The 22444-nt window shown below is 38.9% G+C and overlaps 1 protein-coding gene across 8 annotated transcripts in view; it reads left to right on the forward strand.

The window, feature by feature from the left end:
- Positions 1-22444, forward strand: part of RAPGEF2 (Rap guanine nucleotide exchange factor 2) — a 174221-nt gene that overhangs the window by 71280 nt on the left and 80497 nt on the right. For all 8 annotated transcript variants that reach the window (XM_085222021.1, XM_085222027.1, XM_085222023.1 and 5 more), the window contains exons 4-6: positions 976-1059; positions 19349-19424; positions 21127-21294. In XM_085222021.1, the coding sequence (XP_085078147.1) occupies positions 976-1059; positions 19349-19424; positions 21127-21294 (328 nt within the window). The remainder of the gene's footprint in view (positions 1-975; positions 1060-19348; positions 19425-21126; positions 21295-22444) is intronic.

Consider the following 22444-nt stretch of genomic DNA (forward strand, 5'->3'; position numbering starts at 1 on the left):
CAGCTAAGAATGCTAGCACAGTTGCTAATCGAATTCAAATATGCTGTTATGAACTGCTTTGGAAGAAGCAGTAGGAGTGGTAAAGATTCAAGTGAGGTAAGGATATTTTCAGTACAGAAGGATGAAATAGCACAAGATTTCTACTGCAGCTGTTTCAAGTAACTTTAGGAAACTACATTGTCTTCCTCTAAACAATGATTACATCAACATTACTTGAACTCACCCAAAAAGAATTTAAGCCCATGAGAAAGAATGTATATTACTCAAGAAGCAAGATCTGAATCTACAATAGAATGAACTGGATGACAAAATGTTAATTTGGTCACTTATAATAGGTAAGAGGAGGGAAAATAAACTTTGTCCCTTTTATTAGGAATTTATTCTCGTACTGTGAGTAAGTGCAAAAGGGAATGAGTTTAGCAGCAGATAATGTTGACCACAGATCTCATGAAGGTTTATATCTGCAAGTTTGTCCCATGTTTTCTTACTGTGTGGAAAGGCAGAATGATGCCAAGGGGTGAATTTCTGCCTTGAAGTAAGGGAAGAGAAGATTTCTGTAACTGAGAAAGAAGGCCTTCCTTATTTATGGAGAGAAAGATGTTAGGTTCTCTTCAGCTAGGGGAAAGTAACAGAATTCAACAGAATGTAATACTATGTTTTTTACTATAACATGGCTTCCTTTTGATAACTTTCAGATGTATTTTATTGAATTTTTGTGGTGTTCCTAAGTGGATAGTTATGCTTTTTTTTTCTTCAACGAGATAAGTGGTATCAGACATTCTAATAAAATATTCTAATAATATATGTGTTTTCAGGTGGAAACTGGAATTGGTTTGTAATTGACTGAACTGTGGCTTTCTTCTGGAATTTTGAGCATTCTTGGCTCTTTGTGATGTTCTTTTCTACTGGAAATTTGGTAGTGGTAAGAATTTCTTCACTAAAGTGTCTTACTATCTGTTCTCTCCTTTATTGCAGCCCTGATGATATTGGTACCTGTTGGTATATCCTGCTGTCTGGTTCAGTCTTCATTAAAGAATCTATGTTTCTTCCAAGGAGCAGGTATGTCAACTATGGATACGCTACATTTAAGCAGAACTGATGAGTTAGTTGCCTTTTAATTTTTAACTCTGATTCTAAACAGAAGTGCAGAAGTACACACATATATATGCTTTTCCTTCCTTTACCAACTGGGGCATTTATGTGAGTCCTGCAGCTGGACTTGAGAGCCCATTATTATGTGCACTGTACAAACACCGAAAGTGTCGTGAAAAGACTGACAATTAAAAATACCTCCTTTCAATTCAACAAATAGTATGAAGTACCGACTAGTCTGTTGCTATGAGTAATCAAACGTTAAATCATAGGAGGTGCTAGAGCTTTTATGATGCTTTCCTGAGACTCTGCACAAGTCCTCAGTGCATGTTTTGGCATATGCTTATATCATATTACTGCCAGTTTTGTTACCTGTGTTTAAGGTTACCTTCATGTAAGTGAATTTGCAATAAAAAATGGTATTTTAAATGGGAAAAATATAAGTTAGAGTGCAAGACTGTTGAAATTTGTAACACTAAAATTAAAAAAAAAAAAGGTTATTTTGAGGTATGGAAAAAATGCAACTACTGAATGGATTTTAGTGGAAGCAGAACAGATTCACTTTAAAGTGCTGGTTATACGCATATTCATTCAACTACTAAAAAAGATTCTTTTGAAGTAAATAACACGTTATAAAATCTGTGAAGGGCAGAATGAAGGAATGACCGTTCTCTGTATGGTATGATGAGAATAAAAGAACCAGGAACTTCCTTACAGCTTAAATGGTGGGAAGTCAATTGAAAGCTATCATTGGTTGCTATATGAACAATTAAGTATCCAGATCTGCCTTTTAGTGAGAGAGGGATGCTGGTCTTGGGACTTCCATTTATGATGATGTATGTTTTGGCGCAAGCAAATACCTTGCATATTTAGGAAGACAGGCATTGCTGATGAAAAGGCATACTTGATGTGCCATCAAACAGTACAGTATGTGATAAAGGTGCAAAATTGCTTATTGTAAAAAGTAGCACAACAACAAATTACAGGATCCCTGCTGCCAGCAGATGGAAGAAAATTGTCCCATATGTCATCCCTGAAGAGGCAATGCCAGAAAAAAAGCTGGCAGAAAGTGCTGCCTTTAGATGCCAGGAGAAGGGACGTATGAAATCTGAATTAATCTAGAATGGTTGCATGTCATCTATGGCAAGAATTCTCTATTCTTTTGAAATACAGCAAAACTTGTGCTTCAGGCATTTTTTGATGCTCAATAAAAGGTGAAAGTTAATATTATAAACAGTGAGCTTGTGAATCTTCCTGGTAGAATGAACAGAGAAGTATACGTCTTGCTGTGTAGAGAAGCATTCAAGGATTGCTCACCTAGACTAATGCAGAAATGGCACGTGGAATGTGGTGTTGCAAACCTTCGTAAATGTGGATGGAGTCGAGTAGATGCCAAAGCTGATATCTGGGGAAGCAGATCTGATGATTTGTTAATTAACAAAGATAACATGACAAGTCCATAAAAGCAACATTTAGAATCTTCAGCGTAATGATGTGAGATAAGGTATGACTGGAGAGCAAAAACATTCATTCTAGTAAGAGGTTTTGCTCAGCAGAGGAGTTGTGGTTAATAAGAGGATAGATAAGGACTTCATTTAAATTTAGGACAGAGCCTGTCAGGATTTCTACTTTGTAAATGAGTAAGGTGGAATATCTGGGCCTTTGACTCATCCTTGAACAAGAAGTTTGGGGAAAATGAGAGAGGGCTTAAATCAAGTTAAATTCCAGATTTGGAATACTGGTGGGTAATAAGTGATTTTCAGTAGTGTTTCAGTTTCTTGCTTTTGTAAATAAAACTAATTTGTTCAGCTTTACTTATGTTGTCAGTAGAGTCCTCTCAAGGAAGTAGTAAGCTGCTCCTATATTGGCATTGGTTACAGGAGATTTATTAATAAGATGCAGAAAACTTGTGTCTCATGAGTGTAGAAGTAGTTGTCAAAGCAGTGCTGGTGTATAAGACGAACTAGAGGGATCTGGATACATCTGAAGGGGCTAAAGCCAAATTTTAGGGTGCTCAGTACAAAGAGGATGAAACCTTCCCCAAAAGGCTGCTAATGAGAAAGAACTGGTACGGGGAGGTATTTGGAAATGTAGAGAGTAAAGGCAAATTAGGCAAAAGGAAGTTACTGGGTAACAGTTAGCTTAAATTGGCCTTTTGCACATAGAGAGGAATGACTGTTTCAAGTGCCTTTTGGATCACTGTGTAGTTTGGGAATCTTGATGTCTTTTCACAGCTTCAAAGAAAACAAAACAGAAAACCTCCCACAGAAACAGTGCCATCAAAATGGAGGAATTTGACTTTAATACCGAGGGACCTAAGTATTACTAGGTGGAGATCATCTCATTTTGTTCTTGTTGTTTGGCCAAAACAATGCAATTGGAACAAGCTTACAGTAAATTCGTATTTAGATTAGTGTTTTTCAAGTTCCATCCATTTAATCTTTGTCAGTCTAGAAAGTTGCTAGGAAATAATTTTGCAACATGTGCAGCTGTGAGTAAGAGAGGATGGAGCTGAGAAGAGTGCGTAGGAGCAGCAAGAATGTTCCTCTCCACTACATCTGAGTGACTCAGAAAGCCCTCTTTCCCTAACTTTTCCCAGAGCTCAGGTTGCCCTATTGTCTAGCCCCTTCTATCCCTAGACCACTCAACATCAACAACACCTCATGTTTTCCTTCTTCAGAAGTATCCTCTCGCCTTTTAAGCTCAGTCCAGTGTGCCACACAAACACAACATCCCTTTGTCCAGGTTCCTTTCAAATAATATTGAGTGAACGTTCCACGCTTTGTTTGTTGGAAATAGTTTAGTGTTAGTTGACTGCATATGTTTAGTGTATTATTTACATCTGGGACCTTTATTGGCTCATTTAACTGCATTGGTATTAGGCTGCATCCTGATCACTTTTAGATAACACCAAAAGTGCTGTTTCATGTATTTTTTGTGCATTTTTTGTGAAGGAACCCTTTTTTTTTTTTCTTCCAAAATATCGTTCCCAAGTCTAGTACAAATAGTGCTTAAGATTATTTGAGGGGAGGAAAAGATGACTACAGCTTGCAGACTGATAATATATAGCTGAGAAGAGGAATTTCTTAAAAGTAAATAAAAACAGAAGTAATAAAAAATCCTAGGAAATTACCACCCTTCTGTTTTCCCATTCAAACCACAAGTGTATAATGGTACAGCACTCCAAAAATAAGCAGTTATGTAACACACTTTATATGGTCAAATAACCACTAATTGAAATACTTTCTAAAGAGTGGCACAGCTGCTGATTTTTGCCAAAGTTATATAATTTACTGTGTGACTAAAATATGCTTGCACCTAACTTCTTGACGAGTCTTTAATTTAAAGGTTTTAAATAATGTTGAAGGCAGAATACACAAAGTCCTGAATTGAGTCATTTGGTTTGGGAATTTTCGTTTCTAAAGGATGTCTTTGTTTGTGAAAACAGTTAAAGTAAATCTGTTTATTTGCCTATTACTATATAGCTTAAGCTGTATTTGTAAAAAAAAAAAATAAAAACAAAAACAAAAACCCAAAAAACCCAACAAAAGTCAAGCTATTGCTTAGCCAATATTGTTGTAAAGGGCTGAATTTTATTCAGTTGCTTTATTATTTTGGGAAAACTTGCAATTCAGAGTTTTTAAAGAATTTAGACCTGATTTAAGCTACTGTATGTGTGGTTAAATAAGGTAAAGCTTAATCTTGCTCTCTTATTCAATATTTTTAAGTTGAAGCAATGAGTTTTATTCTTGCAGCTTTTAATGCAAGGAAGTCTTGCCTCCCGTATTTTATTATTACATTTTTTCATATACTTTTTTCCCTTAATTTAAACATTTCAAGCAAATACTACAGTCAAATTAAACACTTTTCAACTTCTTCCTCCCACAGTGACCACCAAACTAGTGCAAATTAGCACTTACTTCCCTCATTGCTTCCCTTGAGCTTCTGTGCCCTGAAGCTGTTCATGTGGTAGATAGAGTGAGGTTTATCTATTAAGTCTAGAAAATAAATGAGCAGAAGTTACAGTTCCCTGAAGGTTGTCCTGGCTCTCCTGCATCTTCACGTGGTCACTGTCGGCAGCAATGTGACAGTCACTCAAAATATCTTTGGAATTGCCTCCAGCATCGCTGGGTCAGGTTTGTGCTCTCATTGCATTTGCTCAGCTGCTCAGACTTCCTGTGTAGTCTTTGTTCCAGGACTTGGTTTCTAATGGGAATTTTTACCATCTTCCTTCATCTTGTTTGACTTGGAGCTGCGGTACAAAAGCATCTCCAGATCTCCCACAGCTTCATGCTTGCCCATGGCCTCCACAACTGGAGGACACGGCTGACCTTCATCAGCAAGATATGGAATGGCTTGAAATATTTTCTCAGATGGGTAGGCTATGGTACTTGTACTTTTTTTCTGCCTCTTGAAGATTTTCAAAGATGGACTGAGCAGTGCTTGCTGTGCTGCTCAGACACACCTCAGTGCTGACTTGCCATGTGCACACCTGGTTGTCCTGGTGTCTTTGTTTAGTTACCTGCACTATTTGGTTCCTGCAGCCTCTTGTCCTTCCTTACTGCCATAGCCACCCTGTTGTCCTCTCACCATTTAACGTATGGCAGTGGGAAGTTGCACTCCTTTGGGCAAGTTCACCGTAGGAAAGCAATTTAAGCCTTTTCCTCTAATTAAAAGATGAACTTCTGAAGTTGAGAGAACGTCTGCTTCTTCTCTCTCCAAAATTACATCCGTTTAAATATTGATGATTTAGCCCTCTAGTCTTCTATAGCAAATCAAGTAAAAATAGAATTGGATATTCTATTCCATTTTTGACTTGTTTTGCTATAGAAAAGACTAGCAGGCTAAATCACCAATGTACTGGAGAACCAATGAAGAAATTATGGACTTGCTTTGAATCTGTTTAAAGCAATAATACAACCAGTTAGTGCAGAAGGGTATCCTGCTTTGTGTTATGAATGGTTTTTGTCAGATGTTTGCTTTCCTCTTCTATCTCAGGCCAGCAGTAGTGAATCTTGTTTTTCTATGTACTGCATTTGATACATTTATAAAGAGCTTTCATGTGGGCCTCATGATTGTTTGCTAGCTTAATTAACAATTAGTATTTATAAAACTTACTTGACTACTTAAAAGGCATGAATCTGGAAATGTTTTTTTTTCCCCATTGCAGTGGTATGGGTTTTTCTGTCTGCATCTCCACTTTCTGATACAGAGAATATAATTTAAATTTTACTTTGTCATTCTTCCAAGAATTATGAAGTGGTTTTAGAGTTTTCTGTTTGGCCATTTTTCAAATGGAAGAAATTAATAGGAAAGAGCTCATTTTAACTGTTTAAATACTTTTGCCCTGATCATAAAGACTGACATAGCTGTAGTACATTTATACTAATATATTAGTACTAACATATTTGCAACAGAATGTTTACTAATAATGGCTGTTACCGTCCAAAACTTCTGACATCTTTGAATCCAACTGGTAATTTGTCTGAAAGATAGTGATCAGTATAAACAAATGTTTAAACCATTACACGTTTTGAATTTGGCTCAAAGGAGGTTTTTTGCTTTGAGCAGGAAATGATTTTTAAAGGAGGCAAAAAAAAATGAAGGATTTGAGGGGTGCTCAGAGCTGCTGTTTCAGTCATTTGAGCTACGTAGGGAGCAGATTGAGTGCTTTGCTGAGCTTACTGAGCTCTTTCCTATTTCTGAGTTTTGCTAATGGTTAAGGATTTTCACCATAATGACAGAAACATGAAGAGATATGTTAGAATGTTATAAAGATAACATCCCAAGTCATGCTTTCAAATCTATTTAAGGAATTACTTGAAAATGTGATTTTGTTGTAGCTTGTTCTTTAATATTAAGAATATTTTTTCTGCTGCTAGGCTTTAGCCATGACCTGTTGCTTTACTATTTCTGTATGCACCTAATGCTGTTTCGAAGCTGCCCTTGCGATGTACCAGGAGAACCAATGGGGAGGTGCTGTCTGTGTCACTGGTGTGGGCTGATGGCTCATGCTGTATGTCTGCTGGCTGGCTTGAGTGACTTAGTTCAGCATTTCAGTCCATCATCTGAAGTCAGGGCGTGAGGGAGAGTGATCTTAGATTTTAATCTAGTGAAGACTGACTTAAGAAATTGAAGAAAAGTTGGAAGAAGTGGAGATGTTTGTCTCTTTATGATTGTGTACGCCTACCATGAGTAATTCACAATGGATTTTAGATACTGAAAGTAACCCAAACTGCTTTATATCGTCTTTTGCCATACTAAAAGGCTATGTTTCCAGTGATCTGAATCTGGCATCTTCACCTTAACCAGATTTACACTCAACACTTGGCCATATCTGAATTAGCCGAGCCATAAATGTAACCAGGCCTTGCCATATGTTGTTGCAGCAAAGTTCATGATGCAGGGCACATGCTACTTCCACCAATGTCATCATAAACCATCCTCGTTCACAGGATGAATACTTTAAAAGAAAATGTTTTTTACAGCTAAATGAATTTGGTATTACATACATTTTGCTTTATTGCACCCATCTCCTCTTCTGCTGAATAATTTAGAGTTCATTGAGGTTTGAAATTGGCAGCCACTTGGAAGATGACCAGAATCTGAGGTGTTGGGAAATAAGAGAGGATACGGTTCCTAACTGATGAGATTGGGTGGTGTCTGGCCTTGTTCCTGTCAAAACAATTATTTCAATGCTACTGGAATTTTCTTCTCGCACAACTGATAAAATGCTAAGGGACTTAATCTATTAGGCTGGCATCCTTTGAAAATAAAAATAGAAGCTTAGTGTAGTGGGGTTAGTGCTGCCAGGCTTCCTTCCAAGTTTCTAATAAGGAGATGAGAAGGTAACAGGAGCGGAAGCAGAAAAATGACCTGAATAACTTTCAGGGGAGCCTCACTACTACAAAAGGAACAAAATGGACAATTCCTGATGAGATGAAAAATTTCTACTGATTTCTGGCTTTACATCCTAGAGCTGGAGATTTTTGTCTTTACAAAAGACCTGGTGATGGCCATGAGAGAGGTTCTGGATCGTGGTGCTGGTGTTCAGATGCGTTCTTGGAGTGATCAGAACAACTTCATATGCTTATGTAGGAGACACGACATTCATTAATAATGGCTGTATTGGGATTATGTGGCAACATTTTTGTAGTGAGTGGCTGCAGGGGTGGTCTCTGAGCAATGCCAGCCCTGCCGCATGTCACATCAGAGCCAGCTGCAGCTTTACCCCTGGGCAGAGCTGAGATATTAAATAAAATTAAAAGAACTAATTTCAATACTAAAATTTGGCTCAGTAATTTGTATTATGGAGTATAGAAATAAAGTATATGATAATATAAATACCATGCCCACCAGAATTTGTATACTCTACTTTACAACAGCTCTTGTGCTTACAAGTGCAAGTCTTGCAAACTAAATATTTTTTTTAAATGTATATAGATACATATTCAAAACAGACATATTTAGATGCATATTTTTAGTATATATTAATTTGGATATTTGTGTATAATGTATGATGAAATATCCAAAAAAACCTAAATTTCAGATCTCTAAATTAAAGAGGTGTGGATTTGAAGGATGGACTGTTTGGTGGATTAAGAATCGGTTGGCTGGATGCAGCCAAAGGGCTGTGATCAATGGTTCTGTGTCAGGGTGCAGGCCGGTCACAAGCGGTGTCCCTCAGGGGTCGGTCTTGGGACCGGTGCTCTTCAGCATCTTCATCAATGACAGATGATGGCATCGAGTGCACCCTCAGCAAGTTTGCAGGGGACACCAAGCTGAGCGGTGCAGTCGATACATTGGAGGGAAGGGAAGGGATCCAGAGGGATCTGGACAGGCTGGAGAAGTGGGCCCTTGTGAACCTAATGAGGTTGAATGAGGCCAAGTGCAGGGTGCTGCAGTTGGATCAGAAGCAATCCCAGGTGTTTATACAGACTGGGGGAAGATCTCCTTGAGAGCAGCCCTGCAGAGAAGGACTTGGGGGTCCTGGTGGACGAGAAGCTGGACATGAGCCAGCAGTGTGCGCTTGCAGCCCGGAAGGCCAACTGTGTTCTGGGCTGCATTAAAAAAGGGGTGGCCAGCAGGGAGAGGGAGGTGATTGTCCCCCTCTACTCGGCTCTTGTGAGGCCCCATCTGCAGCACTGCGTCCAGGCCTGGGGCCCCCAGCACAGGAAGGACGTGGAGCTCTTGGAGCGGGTCCAGAGGAGGGCACTGAGATGATCAGAGGGCTGGAGCAGCTCTGCTGTGAGGAAAGGTTGAGGGAACTGGGCTTGTTTAGCTTGGAGAAGACAAGGCTCCTATGATGAGGGAGACCTCATTGTGGTCTCTCTGTACTTGAAGGGAGCGTATAAACCTCAGGCAGCCCTACAGGCTTAGGGAGGAGTGGCTGGAAAGCTGCCTGGTGGAAAGGGACCTTGGTGTACTGATGGACAGTGGGCTGAACATGAGCCAGCAGTGTGCCCAGGTGGCCAAGAAGGCCAATGGCATCCTGGCTTGTATCAGGGATGGAGTGGTGTGCAGGACCAGGGAAGTCATCCTGCCCCTGGACTCAGCACTGGTGAGGCCTCACCTCGAGTGCTGTGTTCAGTTTTGGGCACCTCAGTACAGAAAGGACATGGAGGTGCTGGAGCAGGTCCAGAGAAGGGCAACAAGGCTGGTGAAGGGCTTGGAGAGTATAGCCTATGAGGAGAGACTGAAGGAATTGGGGCTGCTCAGTCTGGGCAAGGGGAGGCTGAGGGGAGACTGTATTGCTCTCTTCCAGTACCTGAAAGGTGCTTGCAGTGAGAGCGGGGTTGATCTCTTCTTACAGGACGAGGGGAAATGGGTAAGTTTAGGTTGGATATCAGGAAAACCTTCTTTACAGAAAGGGTTGTTAAGCACTGGAATAGGCTCCCCAGGGAGGTGGTTGAGTCACCATCCCTGGATGTGTTTAAGAACTGTTTGGATGTGGTGCTCAGGGACATGATTTAGAAGATGGTTGTTAGAGTTAGGGTAGTATGGTTAGGTTGTGGTTGGACTTGATGATCCTGAATGTCTTTTCCAACCTGAGCAATTCTATGAAACAGGAGGGGTACAACTGTTTACAAGTGTTGGTAATGAATAGGACAAGGGGGAATGGCTTTAAACTGAGATGCAGGACGTTTAGGTTAGATATTAGGGAGAAGTTTTTCACCTTGAGGTTGGTGATGCACTGGAACAGGTTGCCCAAGGAGGCTGTGCATGCCCCATCCCTGGAGGCATTCAAGGCCAGGCTGGATGTGGCTCTGGGCAGCCTGGTCTGCTGGTTGGCGACCCTGCACACAGCAGGGGGTTGAAACTAGATGAGCATTGTGGTCATTTTCAACTCAGGCCATTCTATGATTCTATTCTATGATTCTACTCTTGATGCAAGTTTGGTATGAATCTGTTACAGAATGGCTATGGCTGCACTGGAGGTTGGGGGTTAAGTGGGGAAGAGCATTTTCTCCTCATTTGAAACTCAGGTGATCTACAATTCTATGGGCTTCCTTTGGTGAAGGATGAACTTGTTAAGTTGAAGTAAATGACTCATTTACTTACGTATTTATAAGACTTTAGAGAGCTGGAAGGAATCAATAGGAGTATTTAGATGATTAGTGTGGTCCTGGTACCATAATTCTTCAACAAGTGTTGTTTTTTTTTCTTTTTTTTTTTAAACAATATTGTTTTTAAAAAAAGGTTACTCAGTGCCATAGAGAATTTTAAAATGCCTGAGAGTTTTCCTTCAGATAAGGCTAAAAGTTTCCATTATTTCAGAAAATAAATCGTTACACTTGACATAGTACAGCATGCTAAATGAGGGATAATTAATTTGCAAATGATCATCTAAGGAACTAAGACACGACCCTCCCCATACTTTTTTTTCCAGTTTCTTTATTCATTTACAGTTATGGGGCATCTATTACAAAGTTATGTTGAATGCATTTTAGTAAGATTTATGGAAACTGATTTAGAGAGGCCATGTGTTTAGCCCTCCATGTCAATGAATAGCTTGTACTAAATGAACTAGGCACATCAGTGAGGGTGGGAAGTGCCACTATGTATGGTTTTATTTTACTGCTGCAGACTCAGATGACGTCAAGTTACTCATTTTATATTTGTTCAGAAAGTTCAAAAAGATGATGTTTTCTGGTAACTTCATTATAAAAATCTGTAAGGGTACTTAAGAAGCTTACTGACTATTTTTCAGGGTAAGAAAAGGACGGGACATCTGAAGACTGGAAAAATACTTCTCTGTTGTAATGAATTTCATGAATGTTAATTAGACTATTCAGACAAGGTCTTGCCTCTGAAGTAATGTTTTCCTATGACTTGTCCTTCCTTGAGTCTGTTGTACAGATCTCATGATGTCACAGTAATGTTCGTGGCAATGCAGGCGTCATTAAGACAAAGCATAAGCAAAGCTGACTTTGTTCAAACCATTCATTAAAATGTTTTTTTTTATTTTTTTAATTGCAAAATACTCAGGTTTTTAAAAGAAAGCTCTTATCTTCGAGTATTTCCCAACATAAATCGTTGAGGCCTTCAATTGATTTATTCCTAAGAAAGATCTTTCCTGTTAACTGTTCTTCTGATGTAGCTGCCTTCCAGCTTTCTATACTACAGATGCTGCTAAGTTATACTTCAAAGCTGCAACAGGCTGCACTTGTTTTCATTACTACTTCTTCCCAGTTTTATTTATATATTTGTGTACGTAGTCTAAATGCAAATAGTGAATATCACGGGGAAAGCTTATAAGCTCATTTCTGTTCTTAGTATATCTGAAATGGTCATAAAGAATTGTTAAGTGGTATTCCAGTCTGAGATGTATTTGGGATTACCTGCCCATAAGGGCCCTGAGCATCCACCATCATCTGCAGTACGCTTGTGAAACAATATAAGATTCTTTGCAACACTTCAGGGAATTTCAGAGAGGCTTTTTGACTATTTTTCAACTTTAACTTTCAGAAAGTTAAAGTGAAAAGCAACAAATCTGAAACCTGATGTAAGTTTTTAACATGGAATGAAGTAGTCAAGCCCACAGCCATGTTCAGTCTAATAACGAGGTGGAATTTAAAAATTAGACAAACTTTAAAAATATTAATCTTTTCTAAAAGAAAAACAAACGGAAGACATATATATTTTGAGGATTGGCTGAATGGCCTTTCTCTGCAAGAAAACCTCCAAAATCCAGCTAAATTCAAATTATTCTCTGTGGGCTTTCAGGAACTTCTTTTGAAGTGCATGTGCTGTATGTTAGTAGGTTAATCTTACCTACATCTGGGTTGTATGTGCATAAGAAATAAGGCAGTGCTTATAATTACGGAGATAAAACACTATGATCAGTTATCTGTAAGGATGCTGACCGAATGCATTCAAAATACTGAAGAAACCTGGTACACCTTTCAGCTTGTCCAGATAATTTCAATGCAGTTTCAGTGGGAATTAGTTAAAGCATTAATATGCCCAAAGCATATGCCCTTGTGATACCATTATCCTTCATGCAGCCTGGCTGTTGTTGGGCTCTGTAGGACTTGCTGGATTCATCCCTGCTTGACACCCTTCTGCTGCGGTAGGGTTACTGACCTGGATGCCATCGTTCTTATTAGCCCACAGATAGTGATTTAAGTTACAAGTCAAGGGGGCTGCAGTGATGTGGTTTTAAGCTTTTCCCTTTTGAGCTTCCCCCCCACCGCTTAGCTGTGGTGTTACAAGCAACTTCTTTCCCTGATATTGGAGCTGTTGACTCTGAAAGTGTAAACACCTAAGCTATCATATGACTCTGGGTGAGTCTAATCATCCTTATCCATGGTGATTAGTGAGCTCACGTCTCAGAATTTCGAAGGAGTGACAGGTCTGCAAATGCCTTTTCAATTCAATCCAGTTGCCAACATCTCAATTTTCCTCTCACCTGGAGAGTGAATCTTGAAAGGAGCTGTTTGCTTTTGCTGAAAACAGTCATGAATATAATGTGAGAATAGAAGAGTTTTAAAAAACAAACAAACAAACAAAAAAACTCTTATTTTGATATGCAGATGACTATCACATTTCAATTTAAAGTAGTACTTATCACAAGGCAGAGCAACTTGGGGCTTCACTCGCATACTTGCTTTTTCTAAGGCACTAATTGCAATGAGAATCAGAGATGTCAGCCTATATTGCACTGTTCAAATACTGTGATAACAAGCCTCTGACTTTCAGTGGACAAATCCATGCTTTCATGGTTTTCAGCATGCAGTTTTAACCCAGGAAGCCTGCTGCTACCTTCCCCCCGTGCATCCTCCCCAGCGCTGCTCGCATTAGAGCTGCTCTGCATGCATGAAGGGTTCTGCCTTTTATCCAAGGGGTCAGAAGCTGGCCATGCCAAATTTAGTTTTCTTCAAAACACTTAAGCATTTCCCTAGGGATGGCTGGCATGTGTACGTGCCCTTCCTAGTAGTAACTTCTTTTTGCCCTTCATCCCTGTCAAGGGAGACTTGGGTGGAGGAGTGATGTGAGTTTCATGACATCCAGCATGCTGATGTGAAACAAAGCTAAAACTAGCAAGATTAGATTAGAATAAGAAGATTAGCCATTAAAAGAGGACTCTTTTTTTTTTTTTTTTTTTTTTTTTATTAAATCTGGGCATATCAAAACAAGAAGCGATGTTTGGGGGAGGGGGAAGGAAGAAGTGGGGGAACTTGACTGTATCCCTTATTGCCTTCTGCCTAAGAGACAGATAGAAAATAGAGTCCCCATTGTTTTCTCTGTCTGGTCCACATTCTAAAGATACTTAGCACGATCCTCGTGTATTTCATTTGGGTGGTTTTCTGTGATTTTCCTCAGTCTAGATGTCAAATGAGCAGCGTGATTTTTCTCAAAAAGAGTTGGACAGTACTGATTTATGTAGCTAGAGATGCGTTTTTATGATGCAGACACCAAAAGCTTGGGAAACTGAACCACGCTCCACACTTTGCTTTATGTGTGCGGATTTATTCAGGTGCAGACGGGAAGAGAGAAGGATTAGTTTCAGGGAAGGTGGGGGAGGAGGGAAGGCATTTATTTTAATCCCCACACTGAGATATCCTGCGCTGGTAAATATTGCAAAGCAGTGATCTGACACCACAGGCATATTTGTGTGTCGTGTTTGAGAACTTGAGAAGAAATGAGGGGTTTGAATATCTGATTGCTAAAGTTTTGGCATAAATTACTGACTGCACTTCTAATGTTTTTGTACATCTAGGTAAAGAAAATAAGCCGAACAATTTATATGGCACATAATTGCTTTACCACAGGAATTTTGGTGAACTCTAGAAGCAAGGAAGATCTGCCTATATTTTCCATTGTGTTGGAACATGTCTAAATGGAATATGCTTTCTAGAGTAGAGGAAATGGCAATTAATTAGGGTTTATTCTAAAGCAGCAGCTTGGCTCTGAATGTTGCATTGACAGATGCATCCAACTGCCCATGCTTTGCAGAGCTTTCTCTCTAGGACTTAAATGTCATCTTGCTACCACTTGTAGTTCATACATGAATTAATTACTTTAACCTAATGCAAGGTGGTAAAAGTAACAGAAAATTAAGCTTCTATAAAAAGGGCAAAACTACAGTTTTGTATGTTCTGTACATGTAAGTGCTTATAAAAATTAATGGGGTGTGCTTAGCATTGGATGTTTCACTTGGTTAAAAGTACTTCTTATTTTTAATTTTTTATTTTTTTTAACCTCAAGTTATTCTCATTTTGTTTTTAGTCACTGGCATATTTGCATTAATTGTAATTTAGTTATTGTAAAGATTTTAATTTTTAATTTTCACTTAAAAAAAAAAACAACAAAAAACAAAACAAAAAAAAACTGGGGATATAGAAACTCTTAGTTTTCACTTAAAGGGTTTCTTCTATAAACCAGAACATTGTAAACTGCAATACCTCAGTTCCTTGTATGAGTGTATATGAGTTAAATATAAATAGTTGAGATATGCAAATATATATATATATATGAAAGTATACTTATGGAGAAGGGAAATATCATCCACAGTGTGAGCTCAATTTCAGAATTCGTGACAATGGAAATAAAGTTGTAAATGACTTCTATGGATTAGAACACCTGCTTTTATCGATCTCTCTATCTATATCTATATTTAGTGAGCAAAATGTTTGTAACAATAAATTTATTTGGGGGTGATGCCTTTGAATAGTCAAGCCAAGAGTTCTCTTGGTCACCAGTAGTTCACTAATTGTTCTCTTTTCCACCAATTGTTTTGGGAAATATTATAGTTAGAGAGTGTTGCTTGGGAAGAATGTACATATATTTTTATCATCTGATTTCAAAATTGTTATGCCAAGATTTACTATAAAGTGCATTCCTGCAAATAAAATAGTTTGGTATATCTTAAAGGGCTTTTTTTTTTTTTTTTAATGTAGATTTATATTCACATCATGCATCCAGTAGCTTTATGAGGGGAAAAAAAAAGGAACTGTGATATAAAAGGACTTCAGAAGCAAAATTGCCTCCAGGACAGGTACTGAGGAGAGCATCTGTAAGGTTTAACACTCAAGAGGCCCCAAGTCAGAACTTATATCATAGCAGGAAAGAAGTGTTGGAAGAACTGCTGCAAAACAAGGTTCTTTGGGGAATTTAGGTGGGGCAGCAACATCCGAACCCAACCTCTTAGCTGTCTACATTGCTGTTAACCTCTGCATCCCCTGGTGACAGCCACCAGCACAAAGATAGCTTTAAAATGCCTTAGCTTGGGTGTAATTCTCATGCACATCACTGACAGAGGGAAAATAGTTGCAAAGCTGGGATTCTCTCAGGTGCATTGTGGACTTAGCTGCAAAGGGGTTATTTTTAGGAGCAGGAATTAATAAGGGTTAGGTAGGAAAAGAAGATTTTATCTTTATGCAACAAGGCATGTTGGAATGAAATGACTAAGGAGTGATAGAACCAAATGCAATGTGCAGATGATGCAAAATTCTCTACTTCATTTTTAACATAAAAATGCGGTTTAATCTTAAGATCTCTGGTGAAATCAAATATCCATAACCTTATTTCACACTACAGTCAGGAAAGGAATAAATTTGTCAAATCCCTAGTCCTTGGAAATCAGCTCGTAAGGGCTTTCTACATTTTACATTACCCAGCCAGTGCTCTCTTAGACTGCATATTTTGTGATAAATCTGGGCACTCACACTCATTTTATCTAAGTCTAGCTAGTCTAGAATCAAAATCTGGGAAAAACAGTTCTGAAGGTAATGTCAGTCCCTGAAGGACTCAACATTTGACTCTGCAGGCGGAGTTCTGTGCTGGGAGGAAAAGCTAAGGAGTTTCTTAAGAATGCAAAGACCTTGAGTGTGATCCCAAGAATGACACTCTCCCATAGGAGGACAGGCTGGAGAGTTGGGGCTCTTCAGTCAGAGAGGGGAGGGCTCTAAGGGGCCCTTAGAATGGCCTTCCAGTACCTGACAAGTGGCTACAGGAAAGCTGGGGAGGGACTTTTTATAAGGGCAGATAGCGAGAGGATGGTCCTACCAGAAATGGTTTTAAACTGGAAGAGATTTAGACTAGATATTGGGGAGAAATTCTTTCCTGGGAGGGTGGTGAGGCATTGGAACGGTGATGCTGTGGATGCCCCCTCACTGGAAGCATTCAAGGCCAGGCTGGTTGGCTGTGAGCAACCTGGTCTACAGGGAGATGTCCCTGCCTATAGCAGGGGGTTTGGATCTGGATGATCTTACAGGTCCCCTCCAACTCAAAACATTCCTCTGGTGTTTTATAGAGGCTGTACGGCTTGCACTTCTTGATTAGCTTGGTGAATAGGCTGTATTATGTGTTGGTTATTTGGTTCTTTCTGGTTCTTACTAATATTTTAAACAACTTATTTTTGTTCAGTTAAATCAAGTTTGTTTGGTGTTTTCCTCTACCTGATGGCTAGTTACTTTAGCAGAGGATTTGGAGCAGAGAAGAGTGTCCTTTTTTGGTCTTTACTTTTTGCTCTTGTATCAATCACTGATAAATTAATTTTGATTAAAAAAAAAAAAAACAAAAACTTTTTGATTACCTGAGCTCCTTGCTGATAATGTGCTTTCAGTAGCAGATTGGAGGTCAGGGGGTTGAGATGCAATGGCACATCTGAGGAGAGAACTGCAACACTTGCAATATCATTGCATTTTTTGGCCTTGATTTACCTGCTGTCATAAATGCAATATTTAATAAAGATTACGGTTTGTTTATAACCTGAAGTGACTTGACATCTTTGTTCAAGGATTGTGTGTGCTCGGATAAATGTGCTGCCGTAGGAATAAAATATCTACCATCTCCTTTCTCTTTGCTCCTTCCTCCCTCTCCAGTGAGGTTTTAAGGAAGCACAGTGCCTCGCATCAGATTAATGGCCAAGAAAATAAGTTTGACACTTCTTATGTGGTCTAAGGAATCGAGATATGGCTTCATTTTCTTGTACCTTTAAGAGTTGAAATTCTGTAAAAATTCAGGAGGGCACGGCAGAGCAAAGCACCCTGTGGTTTGTCGCGGGACTGTAGAGGGAAGCATGTGTTTGCCTCTAGGAAAATATGCATTTTGTTGAGAGACTTCTTTATTGCATGTTTCTTTTCAAGAGGCTTAGTATTCTGGAAAATTTTTTCTATTGTCAAAGTCCCGTGTACCATTAAACGCGATTATTTTTTTGATGAATAAGCACAGCTGGCATTTCTTTTCAGTATGTGACTGCCTTCTTTTGGAGCTATAACGTGCTGTTGTTAAGAGATTAGCCTTTGGGGTAGCAAGTTAAATTGTTCATTTCCACTAATCGCCAGGCAGGACAGGAGAGCAGATATAAACTGGCTAGACACGCTGTTCAGATTGGTGTATGAGCTTCTGGAGTTTGCTTATTAGGAAGTGCTTTTTAGAAAGTTACTTTTCACCAACTCTGCGTGTGTCATTGTGCCTTCATCTTACATAAGTGCTTAAAATGTAGATCTTACAACCCTTTTCAGTCTGATTTGGTTTTCTTAAGCTTCCTTAATAGTGGCCTTCTGAAGTTCTTCAACCCCTTTTCCTGTGCCTTTTATTTTTGTGTGTGTTCTCGTATTTTTGCATGAAAAAATGTGTGTATACACGCACGTATCCATATTCTTTTCCATGCTGGATATAAAAAAATTTGAGGAAACAAAGATGTCTTTTGAGGAACATTTGGAAGCCCAGTGCCTTGCAAATAGCTTGGCTGCATAGAGATAAGGTAAAAGCACGGCTTTCCATGCTTTCTTGAGCCCAATACTGCAGTAACAAAAGGGCCAAATGATTACATCAACCTGTGGGAGACAGATGTTAGAGCAGGCTTGTTAGAACAGGCTGCAAGGTGAGTGCAGAATTACGTCTCCCATTGTCCTGTTTGCAACAAGGACAGGAAGGGTCTGGCATTGAGCTGTCAATTCTAAATAGGAGCTAACCAGATGGGGATGGATAGTGGGTAGGACACACCTCAGAAACAATCTTCAACTGTTTTTTTCTTCCACCTGGACTGCATGCATAGGAGGGCTTGTATTGTATTTCACTGAATTATGTACTGTGTCTCTATGCTGTACCTCTGGTGCTCCTGATTCTTTGCACTTGAGCCTGCAGAAACACACTTATTTAATACAGGCAAGCACTTCAGAAATAGAAACTAGAATTGCTATTTTATTTTATCCTATAGGAAGCAAAAATATTATCCTTCTTAATTGTTGTGCTCGTGTGGGAATATGTAATGGAAGGCAGAACAAGCTTTTGCCTTTATCTGTTCAGTTTGGGAACACTCTTACATTCAGAGTACTTCATTAATTTATTTTGAGTTAAAAACCAAGCCCAAACAAAAAAGCTAATTGAAGTTGATCAGTCTTTTTATTCTTTCCTTTACACGCTAGTTAGCTTTCTTTACAGAAATGCAGATGGTTTAAGTAACTTAATACTGTAATGCCAGAAGAAGATACGAGATCAAACTCCAGTGTAGTTCAGAATCAGCCATGCATCTTAAGCACCCTGTGCTTGACTGACATTTGTTTTAGTGCTAATGGAATTATTTAGCAGTTACTCTCAGTAAACTATGTGAATCAAAAATACTCCGCTCCTGGTGTCACCGGGTAGCAGCTATGTGTAGGAGGCCGTGTGCATGAAACTGTCATGTTGTGAATAGGTATGTGTGTATTCTTCTATGCTTTATAAGATCTGGATAGAATGTAAATATGCTTATGGATTTTGTTATGGACCTGACTTTTGTTCTGATGGACATATTTTTGTTCTTCAGCTTTGGCAAGCGTTCTGCAGGAAGCTTCAGGCGTGGCTGTGAATGCATTGTTTTAGAGCCTTCTGAAATGATTGTGGTAAGAATGTTTGCATTCAATTTCTTCTTCTTTTTTTTTTTTTCTTTTTTTTTTTTTTTTCAGAATAGAGCTTTATTTTACAGACCAGCCTAGATAAACACTTCAGTTTTCAATAAAACATGTTGAGATCTGTTTGCATGCTAACATTTATAAATGCAAGATGTCACACATAACTTTATTTTTTTTGCATACCATACTTCAGTGAGAGGCATCTTTTTATGCTGTTGTAGTTTCCTTGTAATCCTACAAATTTTGCTTGTGTTAGCAGAATAGCAGAATACAGTATTTATTTGTTTGTATTTAAAAGCTGCTTTACTTAAAAGATAAGTACTTTAAAGTATTAATCTCAGGCTTGCTTAAGTAATTGTTTGATTAAGTGAAATGTATTTTCAGCTAACAGGTTTTAAGTTGAAAATTTTGAATTACTAACAGCTTTTCTGCATGCAAGTTGTTCTGTTGGTGATGTCTGCTGTAGTCTAGGGCAGAACAGCATCATTTTTTAGGCTTCATAGGCACACAAGTTTTTAGTTGTCACATGAGGGTCCACTGTCTGAACAAATAGTCACCTCTCTTCTTCCATTTCTACTTGAGAAACCTGTCTTATGAAGTTAATTCAGTACAGAAAGAGAAACGAAAGGCATGTGTAAGAAATGCTAATTGCTTTTTCCTTAGCCCTAAAGCTCTCTGTAATACTCCCTTACTTAGAAGCAGCTCCTCAGCAGCAGCCCACTGCTAATGCCCTGTGCCAGCCCCATGATTTATCTCGCCTGGTTGTGTCACTGATGTCTGAGCACAGGTTCAGGAAAGGATGCATGGTCCCAAGGTTGTTCTCTGCTGGGATAGAGCTCAGTTGGTTATGTGAGCATCCCTCTGTCTTGGCCATTTCTACCATGATAAAGTTTTTGGGAAGTGTAGGCACTTTTGAAACGTAGGCGTAAGGAAAATAGAAGTAAACTGTTGGACAGGCAGGGTTACCAGCTGGTAAACCAGGTAAACTGTACTCACACCCTTGTATTGGTACACGAAAGTTACGTTCGGTGATGTGAGCTGGCTAGTATGTGACACTTCTGACTGATTTGCTGCAAATCCTTGGGAGTGTTTGTCTAATATTTATTTTTCTTACTGAAAAATACAGAGGGCCCTTGCTAGGTGCCTGGTAATCCCTTCTCTGCACCTCTACCTTTATCCCTGGTACGTTCAACTCGATTGAAGAATGGATTGACTGAATCCCCATGTGTGGCCAGTAATGAAAAGCTTTCTCTTGTTGCCCTGTTGGTGTGGAGTAGTGTTTCTGTTGATAGGGTGAACACAGAAGGGTTGTTGACTCTTAGCCAAATTACTAAAAAAGGAATGTTCTTTCAGGAAAGCCAGAGTTCCTAGTTGAAATATTTTTCTTTGCAGTGTGCTGTTGTTTAGTAATTTAGGACTTTCAGTGCAAGAAAAAGAACTGAGAGGGGATGGAGATAGCATTTTTGGAAGAAATGTTGATACTCGGTACTTCTGTTCATAGCTGTGTTTTTTTATTATCTCTCTGAGCATTTGATTTTTAGTTTATTTTGTAATGCCTTCACTCTTTGTAGTGCTGAAAATGCAGGAAATTCACAGCTAACTGCTGATTTTGAAATAGAATTAGTTATATTTCTACCATGCCAAAGCATTTTTATTTCTTATGGGAAATGATGCTTCCTTGAATCTATTATAGGTTGATTATATGGATGAAAATGAAGAATATTTTCAGCGTCAAGCTTCTCACAGGCAATCTCGAAGGAGGTTTAGGAAAATCAACCAAAAAGGGGAGCGACAGACAATTATTGATACTGTTGATCCTTATCCTGTGGGGAAGCCACCTCTGCCCAGAGGCTACCATACGGTAAGCTATCTGTATTTGTTTCACAACAACAGAAGCAGGAAAAGTACTGAATACAAAAATCAAAATGTCTAAATGTGTTGGTATCTTTAAACTGCATGGGGAGGAGTTTCCCCTTAACGTGCTGTGAATTTGTTTCTATCAGTAGGTGAGTGTGTGTAACTTCCCTTTTAGCTCATAGTTGAAAGCCTGGTTTCTGACTGTGAACGTCACCTATTATTTCCTAGTGTTCGAGTCATTACTATGTGAAATTGTGGGAAAAAACCTGCTCTAATTTCTATTTGTTATTAGATTACAGTACAAGGGGTTTCATGTACAGTGCTCTTGGTAACTTGGTGAAGCACTCATCCACGTACATGATAACTACTGTTGCAGAAAAAAGACTGTACTGCATTGTAGTAGGCCAGATTCTTGGCTTAATTCTGTTGTTTCTTCTTGGAATCTAGAGCTTAGATGTCAAATTACTCTTTATTGATACGTGCATTGAGCCCTTCATATACATGAGTTTCAGTGAGCTATGTATTCTGCCCTTCATTAGGGTGATCATTAGGTCGTTTTACTTGATTTCTTTTTATTGGATAATCTTATATGTTCAAAGCTTATGGACTTTCTCCTGGGTTCAAAATATTAATTAAATTATATTCTACAGAAGGTTTTGTTACGTCTTTTAAACTGGGGAAAGGTCTCTGAGATTAATGTTTGTATTGATTTCAACTGTAAACAAAATACTGGCAAAGCTGTTTGTCTTTGGCTCACACTTGGTTGCTTAAGCCTTCAAGTCTGCAAAAACCATACAGGCCTGGATGCAAATAACTTTGTGCATATTCAGTCTCGGTGAGTTCAATTGGCTGAGTTTTGCACAATGTAAACCACGTGGATATAAATGTGCAGGATTAGAGCTCTAGCTTTTAAAATAACCACCTTTGGTCCAGAGCAGAGTTGTAGGCTTCTTCCTTTTTTTGCCTTTATCCTTATTCTTCCATTTCTTTGGCCGTTCACAGTATATTCAGTGTGTGTCTCTAAGCGTGTAGATGTTTGATTACATCTCTTGTTAATTATACAGGCTTTTCCTCATAAGTTGAGTAATTACTTATGCCAACAATTTGTTATTTGTTTATACAACAGTTTTTAATAGTTTAATTTTCAGTGCAGT

The sequence above is a fragment of the Meleagris gallopavo genome, chromosome 4, assembly GCF_905368555.1.
Source record: "Meleagris gallopavo chromosome 4, MGAL_WU_HG_1.1, whole genome shotgun sequence".
NCBI classification, from domain to species: Eukaryota; Metazoa; Chordata; class Aves; order Galliformes; family Phasianidae; genus Meleagris; species Meleagris gallopavo.